The 22,790-nt window shown below is 38.9% G+C and overlaps 1 protein-coding gene across 1 annotated transcript in view; it reads left to right on the forward strand.

Moving 5' to 3' along the window:
- Positions 1-22,790, forward strand: part of PTPRR (protein tyrosine phosphatase receptor type R) — a 140,119-nt gene that overhangs the window by 58,528 nt on the left and 58,801 nt on the right. The window contains exons 3-4 of the mRNA XM_082279664.1: positions 13,838-13,951; positions 17,165-17,320. Coding sequence (XP_082135790.1) covers positions 13,838-13,951; positions 17,165-17,320 — 270 coding nt within the window. The remainder of the gene's footprint in view (positions 1-13,837; positions 13,952-17,164; positions 17,321-22,790) is intronic.

A 22,790-nucleotide genomic window follows, 5' to 3' on the forward strand; every position in this document is an offset into this window, starting at 1 on the left:
CCCTGCCTTTAACAAAGGAGCATCCTGGACCCTGTTGTACCTGTCTGACAAAAAAGACCCAGCCCAAGAACTGCAATGTATGCAATAGTAAAGGAAGAAATAAAATCACCATATGGATGACTAAGGGATGATTCTACAAATAACAATTCTGTCTATTAGAAACCCATGTTGTTGGTTAGGTCAATGCAGCAGCTGTCCAAAATACCTCTGAAGAAATACATTCCGAGGAATTCACCAGGAGCTGCATCAGTCCTTGTGGGGCTGGTGAGCTCTTGCTGAACACAGGTCCTACTCTTTGCCTCACTTGCATTGCATAATTCCATGTACCTGTTTACACAGATCTCTAATGGTGATGAAAGTGTCCCTTTTGTACAGCCTCGTTCTAGCAGGACACAGGAAGAACTCCTGCTCTTACGTGAACTCCTGCTCTCCCAGGTGAGCACACCTCAGAATGCCTGGGATGGCTTGGGTCCCCTGTAGGAGTAGCTGGCAGTGCATGAATGGGGCTTGCTTTCCTTTCAGCTGACTTATAAACACCACTTATCGGGTAGATGAAAATGAGATGCCTTAAGTTGTGCACATGACTCGATCCTCGCAGCAGAGGCTGATCAGCTCTCAGGAAAGTAAAAGATACCGAAACGCTCTTGAGAGACAGACACAGGTCTGTTACCTATGATGGGCTGTGTTGATGAGAGGATGAAATGCTTGTGTGTAGACCAACAGAGACAAGTTTTACTGAGTAGAATTTATCTAACATGGCAGATAGAAAGCATGTATTTATGGAGTTGTACAGAGAATTTTCCCTCATATATTCCTGTATCCTGTGACGAGAGTGAGATGAAAAATTGACGGCAAAGGGGTCTCAGCTATGGCAGACAGCTTCACTGATTTTATTTCTCTTGTTTCTTGCAGTACAAATTTGTGAAAAAATTACAGTTAAAAAAAATCACATTTCGAAAACCGTTTTCCTACAACAACAGAGAATATTTGAGAAAGTTTACCTTCCTCTTACTGTTTCATTTGCTTAAAACACAGAGATTTCTTTATAAAATGGTTTTCATTATTTTTTTATTGTTTTACTTTTCTCTTTCCCCTTCAGCCATTTAATCAGGCACTTTCTGGAAGTTTTTCTGGGAATTTTATATTCAGTGGGGAAAAGATCATAGAAATGAGAAGCTGGAATAGACTGTTAATCTTTTGTGTCTTTGTTCATCCCAGTATGCAGTTGTCCTTTGATGGTCCATTATTTTTGTTCAACATTGTTTCGGGTAGTTAAATGAACATTCGTCTATGACTACAGGCAAGATATTGATGAGGCTGGTAAGGCAGGTTTGTTGGTTTTAGTTCTAAAGCAAGGAAAAGGCAAAAGAGGCATTAGTTTGCAGACTGAGGAGGAGCCCTGCCAACCCTAATGACGTTGGCAGTCAGGTACCCCATTTGCAGTAACCTACCACATTTTTCATTGAAGTGACATGATACCCTGCTGCTTTATAGTGTAATGATGGTTTCTGGATATAGGGCAATTTGCTGTATGCAAAGCCATGATAGCAAAATTATGGTAGAGATGGGGCTGAGCCCTTTGCTGTACATACACCTCTGGTACTGTCTTGCCATCCTGTTGGGTGGTGTAGTGGGACTACACCCTCATATTGAGTTGTATGATAAGGGCTCTGCTGCGCAGGGCTGACGAGAGAGGGGATGAATGGATATAATATATACATTTAGACTGCTGCACAACAGTGTGATGTCTCTGTCTTTTGGAGGAGTAAAAGATAGGACATGAAAGCTGTCCAAAATATATGATTTGCCAGCAGGGTGTGAAGAGAAGATAAAATACAGCAGGGAAGTGGGAAGTGAGGATAGTGCAGGAAATAAAGCTCTTTAAAGCTCTCCAGTAAATTCACATCTGCATCCTTGAAAATACAGTGCATGTTTAATTCAGCATGGATTGGATCCACTGAGTTTGTTCCTGTGTGCTGACCAGAGGCTGTGCAGGCCTGGCACATCTGTGTTCTGCTGTGTGCAGCTGGTGTCTCTTTGGAAGTCATGAGTTTCAATGGGATAATGTCAGTGGATTTTCTCCCCAGAAACCTTTGCTGATGAGGACCATTTGCAAAAAGGATTTCTGTCTTATCATAACAAATGGGAACAAGATCTTTAAATGATAGATTATTGAGATATTTTTTCAAAATAAGCTAAAGATTAGTTGCTCCAATTAGGCATTATGTATGAAAGATAGACAACAATAACCATAGTCTCCAATGACATTCCTGTCTTTCTCTGCATGATACTGTGAAAAAAAGTGTAAATGAATATATAAATTTAAGTAATGCTCTTCCACTTTTCCTGAGGCTTTGTAGCTTTCTGTTTCATTTTGGTTTTGCATTTAACTTCTGAACTTGTTGAAGTAACACACCTCCACTGGTGGATTAGGCCATAAATTTTATCTGTATACCAACTGAGATAGAAGCCATACAGCCTTTTATTAACAAGCATAGATGCTATTGTTGTCTCTTTTCTTGGATATAAGGTAGATGTCCTGTTTGTTGGGGTTTTTGTGAAGTCTAGAAGTCCTCTTGCCATCACTTGCAGGACATTTGTTTTGAGATGACAGGTATCACACAGATATTGCTCTGGGTGGGAGCCATACACTCAGTTTCTGAAAAGTTGAGTGTTTCCTCACAGGCATCTCTTCCTGCCCACATGGAACAGCAGCCACAGAACCACTGGGAACGTCCTGGGTTTCCACAGTGCAGGAAAGAGGCAGGAAGTGTGCATAAAGGTACACTTGTGGCATTCATACAGAGGAGCAGTACCTCTCAAACACAAATGGCACAGGTTGTGGTCACTTAGGGGAATCTGGGAGATTGCTTCTGGAAGGAAGGAAAAGGAAAAGGAAAAGGAAAAGGAAAAGGAAAAGGAAAAGGAAAAGGAAAAGGAAAAGGAAAAAGGAAAAGGAAAAGGAAAAGGAAAAGGAAAAGGAAAAGGAAAGGAGGAAGGATGGAAGGGAGGAAAGGAGGACTTCCAAATCTGTAACTGCTATTTCTCACTGAAAGAATTACGAATTGTTTTGCTTTTGTGTATATCTGAGAATGAGAGTACTATATGCAAATACTTCTCAATATTCTCTTTTAAGTGTGATCAATTCTAGGAATAAAAGGGGAAAAAATGTATTTTTCTCATCTAAACATCTGAGTTTGGCTTTGACAGCTGTGTTGCCTGTTTGAAAAAAATGAACACAGATTGGTCTTCTGATCGGAATATAAAGGAGTGAAATTAAAGTTCCATGAATTAGGTCCTGTTTCCCTATCATTTTAGAGATGTAACATTCAATTGTACAGGGCAGCACAACTTCTTCATCTTTGACCTCATTTCTTCATTTTGACCTCACAAGTGGAGTCCCCTCTAAAGAAAAGTCCCCCAAATTAGCCTGAAAGCCATTTTAGAAAACTTTTTCCCTAATAGTTGAGTCAGAAATCTTGTCCTGGACATTTGGGTCACAGTGTATGGATAGTATTATCAAAGCCAGAAACCGGCTGGTCAAAAATACAATATTATTATTAATAGGAATTGTTGAGGTAGAACTCTCCTTCAGTCTTTGAAGATGTGGTGTTAGTATTTTCCCTTCACCTGTGCCTCCTCTCTTTAGTACTAGACAGAAGAGGAAAATTCAGTCTGCCCAGCTGATCATGAGAAAGAGAATTTGTACCTAAAAGCTTCTGAAATACATTCAGTATTAGCATCTTCAGAAAGGTCAAAGAACCTGAGACAGTGACCAAAATCATGACATTGTCTTTTCACCTGCTTTCTTGTTTCTGAACTTATAGTAATAGTTTTGCTAAAACTTGGGACAAAGTGACATGTTCAGTCACATCATTCCATGACAGAATAAAACCCAAAATAATTCAAGTTTTATCTAAGAAAAAATTGCAGGTCCCCAAGGGTTTTGCTTCATTTGGCTTAACTTCCTTTGAAGTGCAAAATGGTAAAAGGAACGTAGGGCTGGAATTACAGGGTTGTCTTTTATTGTCTATCCTTGGTTCGTGTTGATTTGGAGTGCTAAAGTAGGTAGGGTAAAGTCAGTAACATGAGTTTTATTCCAGTAATTTGTGATTATGGTGATGATAATGTCTATAAACAGACTTCTTTGGGCTAAAAGGCTGAAAGCAGATAAGGATCCAAAACATACCGATGAATCGCATCATGCTAAAAAGCCCTTGTTATTGGACATTTGTTTCCTGAAAATGGGATTCTGATCTCTCAAGAGTTGAAGGCTAAGAATCACTTCTTACTTTCGAAGTCTTGGCTGTGTTGGACCATTAATGCATACTGCCCTGGGACACGAGCCTTATTCAGGAATATCACAAGAACAGCCATTCATGTAAATACCTCAACTCCAGTTGAGTCAAATGTATTTTAAGACTTCTTTTCTTTTTTCTCCAGATGTATTTCAACTTTTCTTCTTCCTGTGCCTAGGAGCTGCAGAGAACTATGATTATGAGAAAAAAGGGAAAGTGTTTGCCTCTTTTTATAACATTCCCATTATGTCTGAGTTCTGGTAGATTTTGTTCATATGAAAATAGCAATAAAACTTGTCTCTGAAAATAAATGCATCAGAAAGCTAGGATGTCAGCAGTACTCAAATCTTTCTTTGATTTTCAAAGCAGAGAGCAAGATTATGAACAAGAGTAAGTCAGTGGGAGTCTTTTGGCCTCATCAGTTCCTGAAAGATATGGAAGTTGCTGTTTGTCTTAGGTTTCTACTTTCATTTGTCATTAGTTTGTAAGCTTATGTATATGTTTATATCTGCTACAAACTTAATTTAAAATTCTGAAGATGAAAAGGATGATTTTGGCGTGGGGTTTTATGTCTGTCATTTTTTCTAGAAAGCATTTTGGTTGACCTTTGTATTAAGGACCATTTTACAAAGTTGCAATGGGAATTCAAACTTCAGTAACTAAAAATAGTTAGAAAGAAACCAGCTGAAATGAGGATTTTACAAAAAGAGTAAGAAGAAACAATACTGACTTTCTGGCATTTAGAATTTTGCACTGGCTCTACCAAGAGATTTAATAATTGGACAGAATTAATAGCTGAAATGAGGGTTTTACAAAAAGAGCAGAAGAAACAATACTGGGTTTCTGGCATTTCGAACTTTACACTGGCTTTACCTAGAAGTTTAATAATTGGACAGAAAAACCCAAATGTATTCTATAGTGCTGTGCTGAACAGACTCAAAAGGATCTGTTTGCTCTGAGGATTACAGCTGGCTTTGGGATGATGAAATAGGATGTGACTGGTACAATCATGCTGTGCATAAAAGTTGTACTGGACATAATAGCACTGTGAATTTCTTTTGCAATGCAGGGAATAATTTTTTTGCCAATATTGAATGAAGGACAGATAGGAAAATTTTATGGATGCATGCATTATGCGTGCCTTTCAAAGAACAAAAAGGTTGAAATAGGGTTCAGCTGAGCTCTCCCAGCTCTCCTTGTGTTTCCAAATCCCTGCATTGTCTTGTGCTTTTCCATCATCTTGTCCTTTGCAACTGTCTACCATAAGGGAGGAGAGCAGGGAGAGGTGGATGGATGCAGGAAAAAGCCTAGAAAACTATCAGAACTTTGAAATAAACTTCAACTGTTATTTTAAGAAAACTGAAATACTTTGTGATTAAGAAAATCACAGTCCTTGTAGAAATGCAGCTCCAAATTTTAAAAAGACAGGAAGTAACTTTGGGGGGAAACATTAAAATTATCTATGAAAGAAGCTGAAAAGTTCTGTTCTATGTATCTAACCTCCATCTTACTAAAATATAAAAAATCCCATGAAGAGTCAAGTTCTATTATTCCCATTTATAGACATTGAACTGAAGCAGTGTAACTGAGGCAGACTTGCTAAGGCCAGAGACACAGCAACATTTCAGCCTCTTATCCATACTAGTAATCAATTGGAAGTAATTTCAAGTGCTCCCAGTTTAATATTTTTTAAAATAGTTGTAGTATCATTGTGACTGATTTTTATAAAAAGGAATAATATACTTACACACACAGGAGAAAATTGTTTCCTTCCATCATTAGTGCTTAATTTTCACAAGGTGGTGAAGTACAAAGATCCTTCTGTACCAAAGAAGCTCTAGAAAATCAGCCATGAAGAATAGGAGAATTACTGCAGCCTTCTGCTCCTCTCCTTTCCCTTTCCAAAGCACTCCCACAATACAGAGACCTGGTATTGGTATTATTTAATGATGAGGCTGCATCAAATGTGTGTCTCATGGACAGTAGGTAACTTTTCCTTCTCCTCTCCTACATTCCATCAACAATGATAAGCATGCATTCCATGGGCATTTAGGACATGGGATTCTGCAAGCCTCTTACTCAGGAAAGGTCCTATTAACTTTATTGGCTCTGAATACTGAGGTGGAAGGGCTGTGGGATGCTGGTTTCTTGAAATCTACAGTGCATTAGGTTTTTGGAACCTGTACATACTTTCTGAATTCTAAATATATAATTAATGATTGGTTCATTAATGATACCCCTGGAAAGAGGTAACGGGAACTGAGTACAATGAGCATTGTGAGGACAGTGTAACGCTTGGTTTCAGACTGTCACCCCATTAACTACCCCACATTGTGATACAGGAATGACCCCCACAACTCAGAAGCCAGGAGAATGAAATAACCTACCTTCTGAGATTTCCTGTGGAATAGGGAAGACTACTCTGTGTCTTCTCATTAGATGTGATCAGTAAATCCGCATTACCTTGTGACACCACACTGAAAGAGCTGGCTCTTATCTTCGCTTTCAGACTGCAAGCCCAGAGGTTAGTGCAAAACATAGGACTGACAGAAATTGAAGTGCACCTCTTGAAGACAGGCATTAACAAACCTTATCCTTACTAGGCTGAATTTCATTCTCATGCACTTCAATCATCAATGAAGGTCATAGAGTCTTCCTATGGCTGACTGACTCACTGCCCAAGTGCATGTAAGCTCAGTGAGGGAATTGAGGGAATCATGGCCAAGAGCCAGACCTCACAGATGGAACATTTCTCACTCTTGTGTTGATGCTTCCTACAGAATTGATCAAATCAGCCCCAAATCAGCTGATCTCATTTGAGAAATTAGTTCTTCTCTCTGGAAAAAGAAGTGTAAATCTGTCACACAGCTGAGGCAAACCAGTTTAGTCATATCATCCACCCACCTCCAGGGCAGTTTTGCCAGTCTGAGCAGTGGATGCCAGTGGAATGCCCTGGCATCACCTCAACACCTGGTATAGCATCTTCAGCCTCTGCGATGCAGCAGTCTCTAGGATCATCTTCACCTGGTACCTACCTACCTGTGTAAACAGGACCTGAATGAAACCCAATGTCTAGCCCAGGATGATGGGCTGCACTCAAACCTTGCAACAGCAGACTGAGAACATTCTTCTGTTGTTGCACTATAGTTCATCTTAATTTCTGATAGGTAGAGATATGATAGTCAACTGTATGACAAGGCTTGTAGTATGTCTTCTGTACACTTCCCAGGGACATTAATGACTTTTAACATCCATCTAAACATCCAGCCCTATTCCTACCTCATGTTCAGTCTTTGGCCTCTACAGCTTCCTATGGTATAAAAGTCTGTGGATTAATCACAGTGTGGGAAAGGCAGCTTCGTTTTACAAATTTTCACTCTCTCATATTTTAATGAACATTCACTTGAAAATCACTTTGAGGGGGGACCATACATCTATCTGGACTAATTGGATTAACCCTACATTTCTCATCAGTGCTTCTTCTGTCTTCGATTTATTTTGGAGAGCTCATAACATGCATAAATATTTAAATGTATATGCTTTCATGAAAAATTGATTAAGAGCCAAAATTGCTATTTAATACTATATTAGAAATGCGTAATTCCAGGAAATATTATGCTTACTCTACAGAAAGGTTTTTCTTAACAGATGTGGGTTGGGTTTTTTTCCTAGGAAAAATATGAGTGAAATTCTACATTGTCACATCTTGAAAAGTGACATAAAAATATACCAAACTTCCCTGGACTAATCAGGACTGAAGCAATCAAAATAACCTATTCCTATCACTTTTTCCTAATATTTATACAGAACCAACTTAGAGCTCTATTTTCTCATCACCCAAATAGTGTTTGGACATGCATTTATATTTTTGCAGTCTACATGTGAAATTTGGGATTGTTTGGCAGATTTGTATATTCTGCAGCCTCAGTGTCTCCTCATTAGGAAATGGATGACTTAAATAGAAGCATATTCCAGGTCGAGAGTCTCAATGCTTTTCACTGGATCTTATAAACTCTTACTTTATGCCTGTAATTTTTCTACTATTTCTGTTGATTTTCACTACACTTTATTCAGTAATTGCTCACTGACATTGGAAGTATTTAAATGTCCCAAGATCAATATTTCTAGTCATATTGTGTTTTAGCACAAATACATTACGTATGAAAATTTGAGTAGTTCACTGCAGACAACTGCTGATACACAGAAACACGAAGCTACTTTTTAATTAATCACTAAGAATAATTGATTTTATACTCTTGAGAATTTTATCTTAGTTTACAGACATAATTCAAAGTTTAATGTGGACCTCATAAAAGGGCAGGTCTTTCCTCTTGGAGAAAATCATATGGTAGTGGGAGAGGTAAATGGGAGAGGAGTGAATGTACCTCAGATACCAGTTTGGCTTAGGGCAAAGTCCCTTTGGAGTGGCACTTGGCAAAATGCATTGTTGTGGTTGCATAATGCTGGCTAGGGATATGCTGCCTCCCATGTGCTTCATGGACTGCGTGAGGCACTGGAACTGCTGTGACACGACTCACACAGTTTTGGAAAGCCAAAATCTTCTGTGCATGTGTATCAGGCACCTGAGCCAACCAAAGGGGCTAACCTGATGCCTAGTGCAGCTGCAATCTCAAATACTAAACAGTGACAGGAAGGAAAATCTGATGTGTTTAAGGGGGGAAAAAAGAAAGAAAATTCAGGTATTTTCACAATTTTTTGCCAGATTTGTTGTAGTCCTGCACCAAAAACTGTACAAATACATCTGCAATGCTTTCAACTTCCCTCCTGATGAATCCATCGTTATTTTGGTTGTAAAGCTGAGGCTGTGTGATGAGGGTGACAGTATGAAACACTGTGACACTAATGAGCTGTACACACTCACTGTGCAGGCAGCAGATCAGGGTGCTCAGGATCCCATAGCTTGGCCACAGTGCAGGATGTGCTTTAGTGCAGAAAACCTTCCCATTTTATAGCATTTTTGTTGATTTTTTAAAAACATATAAAAATAACTGGAGCACAGACAGGTAAGACAGTGGCTTTCTGGGCTTTCTCTTTTGTTTGACTTAACTAAATATGGGTGTTGGTTTGGGGTTTTTTTTGTTTTGTTTTAGCACAAAATAGAACTCACTACCCCGTGGCCCTGAAGTATGTAAAATTCCTAGCATGTATAATTTTTCTATTTAGTTTTCATCTTTTTTCATAAAAGTATTGTTAAGACGTATACTGTCACCTTTAATCTTCTTTATCCTTGATTATTTTTGTTCTGTATAATCAGTTTAGCTGGAGGTTTGAGAAAACATCTGTGGTGGTAGGATCAGAAGGAGCAACAATGCATAGAAACTGAATCGTGTATTTGAAGCTCATTGCAGAAAGGATATAATTGGTGATAAGGAAAATGTAAGAAATAGATGCTTCTCTGAATTTTTCTTGAGAAGCAGAACTTGACCTGGAAAATTATGGTTTATTGTAATATCCTAAAAATGTTATTTCAGACTCTCTGTTACACATTCCCTTTCATGTTAGGGATTTGTTTGTCCCTTTAGCATGAAGATCTTTATTAAGAAGCCCCTGTAGGATGTCAGTTGTGAATGATCTTCAGTGGATTTCTGTGCTGAGTTTCCCTTTATGGACTTCCCAAGTCTTCCATTACACAGGCAGAAAACTCCTTTAGTTCAAATTACCTTTTTTACTTGACTCAGAGAAACCTAGAAACTGTCACTACAGTTGCAATATCCAGGTCGGTAATTGCTCAGGAAAATGAACCGTCCAGGGTGTTCGCCTCTGGGCTCAACAAGTCGCTATTGCCAACAGAGGCAGTGGATTCGAAATTATAACCTCCTTGGGGAGGTGGTTGCAATCCATGATAAACACTGCAGATGAGCAAAGGTAAAGGCTTAGTGCTGTCTTACTGGGAGGCTTCAGCCCTTTCTTTTCCAAGGCAAAAGGAGCAGCTAGAGGAACACAGTAAGACATAACTTGTGTATCTATGTTAACGCTTTGTTTTATTTGTGTAGATGGATTACTTTACAGGGGTTAATTTCACTTTTTTTTGCAGGTGGTATTAGAACTCATAAGGATTTCATTTTTGTAATTATAACCTGTAAATGGCTGGTCAGGTTTCCATTGAAGGAGTGATTCTCTTAATAATGACACCTTATATTGTTTGTCTAGGTCTTGTTGCATTTGTACAGGTATTGTTGCATTTGTACTTCATCCATTAGCAGTTTTCTATCCTAATCTCTTACCTTTGTGGACTATAGTCAAAACAATATCTAGGTATGCCATCAGAATGGCACAATAATATTAAAATATTTAGATTTTAATAACCTTTTGAAAATTTTCTGATAGAAACACTTAAGACTTTTTTTCCTTTCTTTTTTCTATATTATTTCTTTTCTTTTTCTTTTTTTTCTCCTTCTCACTAACTTTTTTCAACAAAAATTGTTATACTTAAGAATTTGCAGAAAGGCAATTTTACACCAGACCCTCAGGTCAGACTTAAATTTCAGTCACCTTCAGGAGGCATATGCCAGAGTCGAGAATATAATGCCCCCAAGTGTTGCCTTCATCCCAGCCCAGTCTGATAATGTTGTTGTAATTGAGGAGATCCATTGCCTATGCTGAATAGACATAAATTAGTTGTGATCTTGTCAGAACGAACTTGGGAAAAGACTGTAATCTTGCCCTGTTCCTATCATTTACTATAAGCACGCAGTTGGCCACAGTAGAATGAACTTGATACACCTCGAATCTGGTCAACTTCTGCTTTATGCTTTTATGTATACAGTACCAAAAAAGGATAATAGAGAGCACAGAGCACATTTGTGATGTTCTTCTCACTCTAAAGCAGGTGCTCTTAGGATCCCATCAAGCATTTATGTAAATTACCTTTCACTGATTGAGTTAGAAATTCCATTCCTAAAGTGACAGATTCTGGATTGCTTACTTTCCTTTTGACAGGAAGAGTCAAATACACTCCCTTGTAGTGTCTGATGTAGAAAAAGGTGACCTGTAATACTCTTACCTAATTTTTGCTATAATTGCCGAGGAACTAAGATTCACACTGACAGCTGAAAAGGAGAAGCAGATCCCTTCAATGGACAGCTAAACAAGGGATTCTTATACTAAATGTGAGATGCTTCTTCCTCGGATATTTCTTGGGTTTTTTTGGGAGGAAAAGTCACCAAAAAAAAAAAAAAAAAAGGCAAAAATAAAAAGCAACCCCAAAATTTAAAAAAATCTTTATAGCTGCACAAGATGCATCCTGAGGTAAGGCTTAAGGGCAAATTTTTTCCCTTCTATTTAAGAGGTTTTCTAAAAGGGTCCTGTAATCTCTGGCTGCAAGACCAGGTGAGAGTTTTAAGCAGCTGATGCCAGACTGACAGGGTGCTGCAGTCTTCAGGCTTTCCCCAGGAGACCACGAAGGACAATGGAACTGTTACAGAGACACACACACACTGCAGCCTCGGATGAACATTTGTTAAATGACCGAATTCAGACCTGGTAGGCGGAAATGTGACTCTCTTGAAGATAATGGAGTTTCACCACATTTTACTGTCCCTGGGTATGATGAACCACAATCCCAGCACACTAAATCTGTGAGAATTTGTTACCTCCTTATGGGCTCTTTAAGACCTTCTATTGCCTCTGAAGCTAGATATTTTTCTGGCTGTTTCATTTCCGTGTTTTTATCAGTGAGGTCTTAACACACTATTTAACAATATCTCTATTACTGTGTTATGATACCTGGCTCAAGTAGGTTTATATGAATGTATTTTGATTTTATGCCTGCTAAGTTTGCTCACTAACAACAGTTATTATTATCCCCATAACTCAGGGTCACCAACTTAGACACTCTATGCTATCCTAATGGATCTCTAGGGATCCTCATGACAGTATTTCTATTTCAGCAGAAACTCCCTTTCTCATTTATTCAAGATCTTCAGACCAGGCTGTCTCAGTGTACTGACAGCTTCAAAGCTCCAAACCAGTTCTTCTCAGGTGTTCCATGAGTCTGGGGTACAGAAGACAAAGTCTTCATATCTGTTAGACCTCCATATGTTCCCTCTCAAGATATCTCTATATTTCGGTGATTAGGGTTGGAGCAGTTTTGTAAGCACTGAGGATGTCTAATTCAAGAAGAAGCAAAGAGAAGATTTTGCATTTTGAAAATGCCATCGTATTTTAAATGGAAGAATCTTATCATACTTCAAGTTGTAATAAAGCTCAGCTGTGTGGTAAGAGCAGATCTCATGCATCAAGACCCGACAATCCCAGTAATGTAAAAAAATGAGAAAAAGGGAGGAAAAGAAAGAAAAACACTCAGTACTGACAGAAAAATCAAATTGATAGTGGAAAAGGAAAGCAAGTATTTTATGGTTTTACATTATAGCTTATAAATACTGATAAAGAGCAACAGTCAAAATGTGTGATGTTGTTTTTCTTTGAGAAAAAAGTTTCCTTTCTTTCTGAACCATAGCCGTATTCCCAGTGTGATATCTGACCCACGGATATTTAATTCTCTTTATGCAGCTCTGGTTAGGAAGGAAGAATACTTGCTTGGTTCCTCAGAGCGGCAAGCTGGCCTATGGCTCTAAATAGGAAGTTTAAAATAAAAAAATTAATCTTTTTCATCTCAAGTCAACTGGCTCAGGCAGAACTTAGTAACTTCCTAAGTCAGAAGTTGCCAGAAGCGTTGGAATGCTTCTGTGGCCATCTGACATAGTCATCTTTCCTCTCTTCTCCACTACATATTGTCTGCAAAAAGGACATGAAAGCAAGGAAGCGGACCCCAAAGTACCACATGGAAGTACTGTCTACCAGGCATCATGTGGAGACCCAATACCTGGGTCTTCTTGGACACAGAAGATTTGAACCTAAATTATTTCTTGGGTAAAATTCCACTGACTTCACAAAAAGAATCTGAACTTGAGGAAACTTCTAAATTTCACTCTGATTCTAACACAGGGAAAGAAAATGCTTCAGTGCTATAGTTTGTCTCATCCTGTGACTTGCATGAGGAAGCTTTAGGAAATTCAAGAATGGGGAATTATCCAGAATGTTTCATTTTTGATCTCAGAAACTGCTAATCAGAATTAAAATTGTATGATTTCACTATTGTCTGACTCATTCTTCACCTTCAGGGAGATACGCTACGACAATATTCCAAAAGAATCTTCATTGTGCAAACTCAACATCTCACTCTTTAAGGATGCATTGATATTTAATGCTTGACTTTATTTCTAATGTAGTAATTGTGTTATCTTTAACATTGTGACCTGTCCAAGGAATTGAGCTGAAACCATCTGGAACCCTTTCTGAGTGTACTTGGGTAAAGGTGGTACTTTGCTAATGAATAGCATTTAAGGTACTTAAATTTACCTTTGGACTTAGTATATATTGTGATGCACATAGATTACACAGATTATTGTTACAGGAAAAAAACCCAACAACAATTACTGAAAAGCCCCAGAGATCAGTCATCTTGAGAACTAAATGTCTTGAGCAAGGAGTTCATTTGAACTGATTTTGTTTTTTAGACACTGCAAATGGATGTAAACAAGCTGAATATCACATTGCTTCGGATATTTCGCCAAGGAGTGGCAGCAGCACTGGGACTGTTACCTCAGCAAGTTCATATCAACAGACTCATTGTAAGTACCAAAAGACTGTGTGTATTGAAGTGTACCTGTTTCTTTAAATTCTCTTATTTTCCTGTCACTATGGAAGAGTGCAATTAAATAGGACAGAAGAATACTTATTATTTCATTTTTTCAACTGCACTACAGAAAAATTGATCCCCATAAAAAATTATTTAAATTTTCTTTTGAAAAGACACCATTGTCAGCTAAGCCAGATAAATCTCTTTTTTGTCCTATTCATAAGCAGATTGCTTATCCCTTAGTTTTCATTCGAATGCAGTTCTTTTTCAAATTCACACCTTATCCATGTTTTGTTTCTCAAAGGTTGAATATTGCTCAAAAAATACACGTGATTCTTCCTTTCAAAGGCATCTTCACAATTTATCCTCAGACTTTCTATTAGTAAATTAAATGTCATCTCACAATATTACTATTCATGCTTTGTTATTCTGCTATAATAATCTGTCCTCAAAAATGATATTGTAGACTACAGCATCCTATTGGCAAAAGATGGTGGTAAATTTGCTTCTAGCAGAAAAGGCTTTTTTAATCAACTGTCATTGTATGGTTTTCTGTGTATGCATATTTAACACTGTTGTCTTTTTATGACAGTTTTACCATGAAGCAAGAAAACCCAGCATCATGTGTGTATTGCTAGCCTTCAATTCACTTTGCAGAGGGAAGAAGAGTTATTTTATTCTACATGCAGGGTGAATATTGGGGAAGAAAACTGACAGGTTCAGCATAAAAGTATTTTCTGCCTTGAAAGGTTGATAGGATTGTATACATCAAAAAGATTATAAAACTCTTTCAAGTAATGTCTCTGTGAGAAAAGATCGCACAAAAATACAGCGAAAAAGATCAATAGGAATGCACTGCAAGCCCTTTTCATGTTCTTCAGGGATCTCACTCATTTGTGACAAGCGATGCTAAATTTCCTTTGTCCCCTGCATTGACCAGAATGAAAGATTTAAAGACATATTCAGAGAAAAGCACAATTAAATGAGAAATGTTTTGGAGTCTGAGATGTGTATTTCAACATACTGAATCACCTAGTAGCTTTCTTACTATGCTCTATAGAAATTATGTAAATAAATAGAAGAAACATGCTGTTCATTTTCCTCCTGGCTCCATTGCTTTTTGCTTTCTCCTCTCATTTGTGATTTAAGGGAAGAGGTAATGTCATTTTGCACCTGCATATAGCCCAGAATACAGTAAGTACTATTATTAATTAGTCTTCTCAACACCTGAAAAGGTTTTTCTATGAGCTAATATTTCAGCGATACAAGAAAGCAAGCAAACTTTTCCCCTATTTGCTCTAAAAATCATGCACAGTCAAAATTCACAAGGAAGACAAATGCATCTTAGGAGACATTATTCCCACTTTTCATCCTTCTAACATGAGACAGTTCCTCTCATGCAGAGTGCTGACAAGCAAGCAGAGCACATCAAAATTCATCTTGCCTTGTTTCAGTGTTGTCTGTTCATCTAGGCTCCCTGTAAAAGCAGTATAGAGAATGGTAACTGCAGGAGAAGAGGCATTGAGATCCATCCCGATAATATTAGGATGGATTAAATAATCCTCTAGAGATGCCAGTCTCTCTCTGCTGACTTTTGGAGGCAGACAACTGAAGTGAGGTAAGGTGACTCACTCCCAAGGGAGCAGCTCTCAGAAGTGATCAGGAGTCTGGAAGCCAGGATGTGGATGGGCACAGGGAGAGAAGAGAGCCTGCTAACCTCTTACATGTAACAGCACATAGTGTGCCAGGAAATATTAACTTGGTATTTCCAGTATCTCCTTAACGTTTCCAGTACATCCTTCTCCCATAAAGGTCATTTAATGGGCAGAGAAACTCATAAACAGAGGAGGCACAAAACACTGGGAGTGCTGCATACCCACCAAGCCTTGCCTGGTGCCTGTGATCTTCACCCAGCAGCAGTCACCTACTCATGTCAGAGACTGAGTACAACCACAGCCTTAAATCAGTTTCTTCAGCTCCCACCAGCAGCCAGTGTCCTTACCATTCTTATTGAGCAGATGGACCAGCAGTGCATGTGAGACCACAGAGGACAGATTTAGGGCAGACACATTTGCAAGAGTCCCTTTCTGTGCAGCTCTCTTTTGAATGCAAAGAGTATTTTATGAAAAGAGTATTTTATGCAAAGGTGTTTTAAGAATAGCAAAAGATGTCTTTTTCTTCACTTCAGTAGAGGTGATGCACATTCAAGGTGATGGGAAGGAGGCAGGGGAAATCAGGGTTATCCCAGTTTGAACTGATCTCTCCCATCCCATAATGATGAATAGCAAATAACCAGACTGGTGAGGTTCTTGCCTGCTCAGGTAGCAATGCAGGGAGCAGCTCCATGCCTGCCTCATGTGTGGGAAATCCCCCAGGTCTGAACTCTGTCCCACAGTGTCAGCTATGCTGGCCATAGCCCTGGGGAGCCAAGGTTCCCACAACCTGTTTGGACATCAGAGCTGTCTGAAGCACTGGTCTCGGGTGCTGTTCGAGTCTATCACAACAGAGAAACTCTCCTTTTGCTACCTTGAAAAAGAGTGAGCATCACTGACATTTCTAATACAGAACCTCTTAGGCTGCCAGGACTGGCATCAAAGACACCAGGACAAGTATTAATAGATAGGAGAGTGGGCATTCTCAGGTTACCCATTAAGTGTTAACAAAACTTCCCTGGTCCTTTAATTTTGTTGTACCATATTAATTTGCACTGCAGTCAACTAAAAGGACTTCATTGTGGTATGTGTCAGCAGTGTGTTGACAAGGGGCTAGAAAGTAATGTACGAATATCACAGCATTATGCTAAGCTATATTATATATATATATATATGTATGATATATAACCTCTATCAGCTCAGCTCAGATGAACTATCTGCTAAAATCCCTGCTGGCACATTGCCATTGACCCCATCCCATGGCTCCTCCCATCACAATGTTACATTGATTGTTTAATGACACAAGACTCAGGAAAAGTCTACCTTGTCAATAGTGATTGAGACAAAGCATACATGCCCATGTATAGGATTTGCATTTTCTTCCAGTCTGCTGGGATTTACAGAGACGGGAAAAAGGTATGCTCTCCTCACAGAGCAGGTTGCAACCTTTATATTCCATGCTTTTGTTTTTGGAATTATAGTTGCAATCTACAGACAGCAGAGATTATCTAATGTCAGACCCCTCCTATGATTTTGCTTTTTTTTTCCCCTAGGGGAAGAAGAACTGTGTAGAACTGTTTGTGTCCCCACTGAACAGGAAGCCAGGAATTTCTGAGGCGCTCCCATCTGAAGAAGTGCTGCGTTCCCTTAATATCAACATTTTGCATCAGAGTTTATCCCAGTTTGGAATAACAGAGGTCTCCCCTGAGGTTGGTTATCAATTTTCTAACCTGTATTACTTTGATACAGATTAGGCGCTTACATCCTCGGTAGTTTTCTGGCTGAGGTTCTCAAGCATGAGGCAGAAAACGTATAGGCTATGATAGCATTGCTACTATAAAGCAATTATCATAGAAACCTAGAATAGTCTGGCTTGGGAAGGACTTTAAAGATCATCTAGTTTCAACCCCTCTGCCACGGGCTGGTGCATCTTCCACTAGGCCAGATCCATCCAACTAGCCCTGTTAAACAACTTTAGTAGTGCTTCATTAGGCTATTTACTCTTTAACGTCCAGGTCCTCCTCACACAGATGAACTGTCATTGAAATCAGAGTTTAGATCCTAAGCATGCACCAGTTGCCTTAAAGGAAGTGGATATAAGGAATTCTGGTCTATTAATGGGGGTAAGAAGATACAACAGTTTCAGTAGAGAGATAAATAGAATGCAGAATCTAGGTGTCACCATTACTACCCATGTAACTTGTGTCTGACATGATTTTGAAAAATTGAATCTGTACATTACACCCATGCTTCTTTCTATTTTCAGGATTGCTGAGAGATTTTTCTTTACCTGCTCCAAATAGAGGGCAAAATTAAACTTATAGCTATTATTTGTATAACTTCATCCATTTTTTGGGAAAAAAAAATCCATTTCAAAGCAGAGACTATATTGTCAAAATTCAGGTTCTTGTTTTAGCTGTTCTAATACAAAACAAAGCAAAGCAGTGGTTTCCAAACGTCAAATCAGGTCTTTATATCACCCATCAGCAACCTGAGCTGTTTAGGTCAGAATTTCCTTTGTATCTGAAGCACGAGTCTGATGGTTGGGATAGATGCAATTATCTATTCCTAGTACTTTAGTTACAAATAACACTTCAGGTAGACATGGGGCAAGAACTTACATGAATAATAGATGAATGGAGAAATGTCATCAAGCTATGAAGAGATGCTGGAAAAAAAACAAGCTCTGAACTCAAGAGCTCATCTTGAGTTAGATACATTTCAATAATCTGGAGTGCTCAGATATTTGTATTTTCTTTCTGAAAAAAAAATGTAGCTAATAATTTAGAAAAGGATTATTAGAATGAAAGTTGTGCAGCCTATAACTCCTTCAAATACTGTTGGAGACACAAGAGATTATTTTAATATTTCAGTTGATAGCAGATTATACAGCTAAGGCACTGATCCTGAAAAATAATGCAGCTTTACACTAATAGGTTGCTTTTGGATCTCAGTAAATGGTTTACATGTGTAAGACTACACAGAAAACAACATCTAAAAGGCAGCAACATACAATCTTTACTTGGTCAGCTACTAACCACTTATTTTCCCTCAACTTGCTCTAAGAACAAATTTTTCCAAACAGCAAACTGAAACGAAACAGGCAAACCTTTGAAGGAAGGTATAGTTATACAAAGCCTTACATAGCTTTGACACATTATCTTACCCAGTGTGTGTGTGTGCTCCTGAGCTATCAATCCTGATTAAATCATGAGCTAATAAATTGTACACTGTTCTACCAAAAGTACGAATGCTTCACGACCAGTATTGTATGTGCACTATCAGTGTATCTGTGCACAAAAGAAGCATTACTCTCATCTTGGTGGGTGGCTGACACAGAGGTGTTAGGGCTGGAATTTGTCTCCTTTTTCAGCTGTATTTCAGTAAGAGTTGCCTAAGACTTGAAAGTCTGCTGTCTCTCTCTCTATGGTAAATAAAAAGAGATATGTTTGACAGGTAGTCCATCCCGTCTGTGAGACACCTCTCCTGAGATGGCTTGGTTGACTCTTTTTAGCAAGGTCTAGTGTAAACTAGACCCCCATAGGGTTAATGCTGAGGGAGATTAGCCTGTCCAAAGAAATTTTACCAAGATTTTGTAGGAAAACCCACATGGAAGACTGCTCTGCTCAATGTCTCAGCCCATACTATACCATAAACAGCAAAAGTCTCAGTGAATGTCAGTACCTGGAACTACATTTCCATTCATTACAGAAATAATTTGCTTGTTCACATCAGCACAAAAGCGTTGATCACTGGTTGATCTATTTTCAAGTAAATTGCCTGTCTCAAAATGACATCCCAGTTTCTTATTCTGCAGTAGCTGAAAGAGCAGTTTCCTTATGTGTCTTTGCTGTAGGAACCACTAGAGCACTTTACTGCCTGGTGTAGAATGAGATATGTACTGGTGCGAATGTGTAATTTTAATGGAATCCTTGCCATTTCAGGGGTACAAGACAATGTCTATACCTTTCATATCTCCTTGCTTTTCCAATGGCTTATTGTAGTTGTAGGATTTGCTCTTTTATTATGGTCTGAAGTTTGTGTGTGAAGTGGGATTTCGGATTGAATTCTGCTCCATGGGATGTACCAGTCAAGAGCAGGCCTCTCCAGAACAAAGTACCAAATTGCTGCTTCATGGTAGGACTAAATTCAATTACTTAGCTAGTCTGTGTTATTATGATGTGGGAATCCTGGTTTCCTAATGTCTTCAAATTGTGCTTGGATTAAAAATAAAATACTACTAGATTTCAGAATTTACTAGAAGAGAACTTGAAGTGATTTTGAATGACAAAAGTAACTGAAGTTCCAGTAAATAAAATAAGGGTTACTATGTTTTGAGAGCTAAGCTAACTTCCAGCTGGAGATGTGTCACTGAAGGAGAAATTTCCAGAGCTCATACCAAAATTATGCAATCCCAAAATGTACCATTACAGCCTCCTTGCACAAAGAGGCTGCCTTTGAAGTATGTGATATTAACATACTAGAGAAGAAATCAAAGGAAGCAATCATGCACTTAAAGTATACAGAAACTGTAAGTCGATGTAAGGACAAGGGATCAAAACCAGTATCTTAGAAATTACAACAGCCTGGACTGACAGAGGCACCTGGGAACAAAGCAGAGCACAAGGACATGCTCCTGTGATCGGGCAAGGCAGGTGTAGTGTAACACCTGCATGGCTGCACCCAGAGCGCCCAACAGGAACAGGAGCACTGCAGGCTGCCAGTGTGGATGTGGAATCACAGCACTGCATCACGCATGTGCCTAAGGTAGAGCCTTTGGGGAGACTTCATCATGGGAGACATGGTTAAGTGGCTATTATCCAGTGTCCTGTGAGCCTGAGAGGTCACACACATTGCTCCATGTTTTCACTGGGGGTGGAAGTGATTTCTGGGCAGCCATTCCTAATGTGCCTTAGCTAAAATAGCTAATTAATAGCTAGTTAATAGCTAGTTAAAAGAGCATAAAAAACAAAGCTGTTCAGTGTGAACTTCCATGAACCCTTTTTGATCTTGAGTTCTACCCCCAGCTCCCTGTGAGCTTTCTTTACTGAGCTCAGAACTACAGCTTGCTGTGCTGTCACTAGTGTTCCAGCCCAAGGGACTAATTGGGGTTAACTGATGCAATTTGCAAATTCACCTATTGTCCACTGAAAATTTACCTTTTCTGGCAGGTCCTGATACTGCAGCAGGATCTTTCAGTCACAGATTTTACAGTGACTACTTCAGGTCAATGTCTCTCTTGTTATTATCAAAAGCTGGCTGCTCGTTTTACTTCCTTGTAGAAATACTCCACTATTTTTCCATAATAAGACCAGAAAAGCCAGAGTGAGTTTTTAGTGTCTTTAAAAAAAGAAAAAAAGTTTATAAAAATTGTTTAGAAAAAACACATTTGTTCCAGTTCAGAGCAAAGCAGATACCCTTGGGTGCAGGCACTCTTCCATAAGGTTAGTGATTGAATGGCATTGTAAGAATACATTTGATTCTTCTGCACCTTGAATTATGCTGTATTTAAACAGTTTAAATTACCCTGGCTCATTCTGCCTGAAAAACTTGCCTGATTGGAGACTCCTTAGGGAATGGAAATACTAGGAAATTATGCCTTCCTCCCTGTTTGCTCTAGACCTGATGCTGCCTGAGCTACTGGAATTCCCTTGCCACTCCATCCACTCTGATATTACCCCACCTTATTAGCTGCGGATTTTTGTAAATTAGTCTGAGTATATCCTCCAGCGTACTCCTCAAAAACTATCTGAAAGACAAGAATCATCTCGTTTTTGCCTTGCATTTGGCCATCCAATTAGCTTTTTTCCTGGGCATCAGCAAATTGTAGTGGACGTGGCAGTTACTATCCCTCTTATCAGTTTTCCCAGACAAAGGAACAAAGTTCTGAATGAGCAGCACTGACATTTCAAGAAGCTGTTCCTTATCGTGAGTGTGAGATGACTCAGTTATTGGAGGTCACAGCTTCTTCTGTCATTAGGAAGCCGCGTAAGTAAGGATTTTGCTCTCCACCAATTAGATCCAGGAGAGAGATTTCCCTGAGTAGGTGAAGGTACTACTAAAATGTTTCGAAATGGTGTGTCAAGTAAGTTTGAGTTGTGGTATATGTTTTTTACCATTTTTATAGCATTTTTAAATATTCTTTGAACATCATTGTTAGAAAGACAAATCTGGCAAAGACGTATCTTGAACACACGTAGCTCTAGACAGACATCACAGAGATTCCTTCCCTTAAAGTCTTCTCTTCTTTTATTCTCTTCATTCTGTTATGTGTATGAAGTCTGTTATAAAATATTTTAAAAGTTTTGTGACATTAGTGAATTAAAGTTTATTTAAGTCTCTCATCCACTGTGACTAAAATTCCTATTAGCTCTTCATTTACTTTTTAGTGTATTTGTCCTTTCAGTGAAGAGGTATTAAACGGCCCCATTTACTCACTTACAAAAGGTCAGCACAGCCAATTCTCCTTTAGATCCTGCTTTTTATCTAAATTTCCTCCTGAGAGATATGAAACACCGGAAAGCCATCAGGTAACCCACTCAGGGTCAAACACTGAGTTTATAGCTAATAGGCCACAGCTGCAGCTGCTGCTGTCACCATGGAATTCCCATGGACCTCAACAGGAGCAGTCTTGGATGTAGAGCAGCTGCAGGTTTGGGCTCTGAGCCAGTATTGGGACCCTAGTCCTGTGCCATGAGCACAGCAGAATGACCTTGCTGTGCTGAGGTAGCAGATTGCACAGAGAGCTGTACCCCACTACAGTGGCAACAGTGTTTAAATATGTCTAGGAACAATTTTTTGCAGAGATATTTGGCAAGATTTCCAGCTTCTCTTTGAAACCCCTGGGTTTTAAGTTGCTCATTAAACATCAAACTGACACTTTATAAGCCTTTTTAAATTGTCAATACGTGCAATATTTTAAAGCCAAGGCCATGAAACACTGCATGATTACACACACACACAAATATACTAATTTTACAAGATTGGTTTCTGTAGTTGTGCTGAAGGATTTCTATTGTGGTCCCCAGGACTATTACTTCCAAAGAAAACTCTTCTTTATTATGCTTTCCATTCTAAAGATGTCAGCTCTCAGTTACACACGTGCATTTGTTTAAGCAAGCAAGTCTCTGTAAATTAGTCATGCTACCAAATTCCTCTCTAACTGTTTGCATTTTGTAG

This window comes from Coloeus monedula (genome assembly GCF_965178545.1).
Source record: "Coloeus monedula genome assembly, chromosome: 4".
In the NCBI taxonomy this organism is placed as follows: Eukaryota; Metazoa; Chordata; class Aves; order Passeriformes; family Corvidae; genus Coloeus; species Coloeus monedula.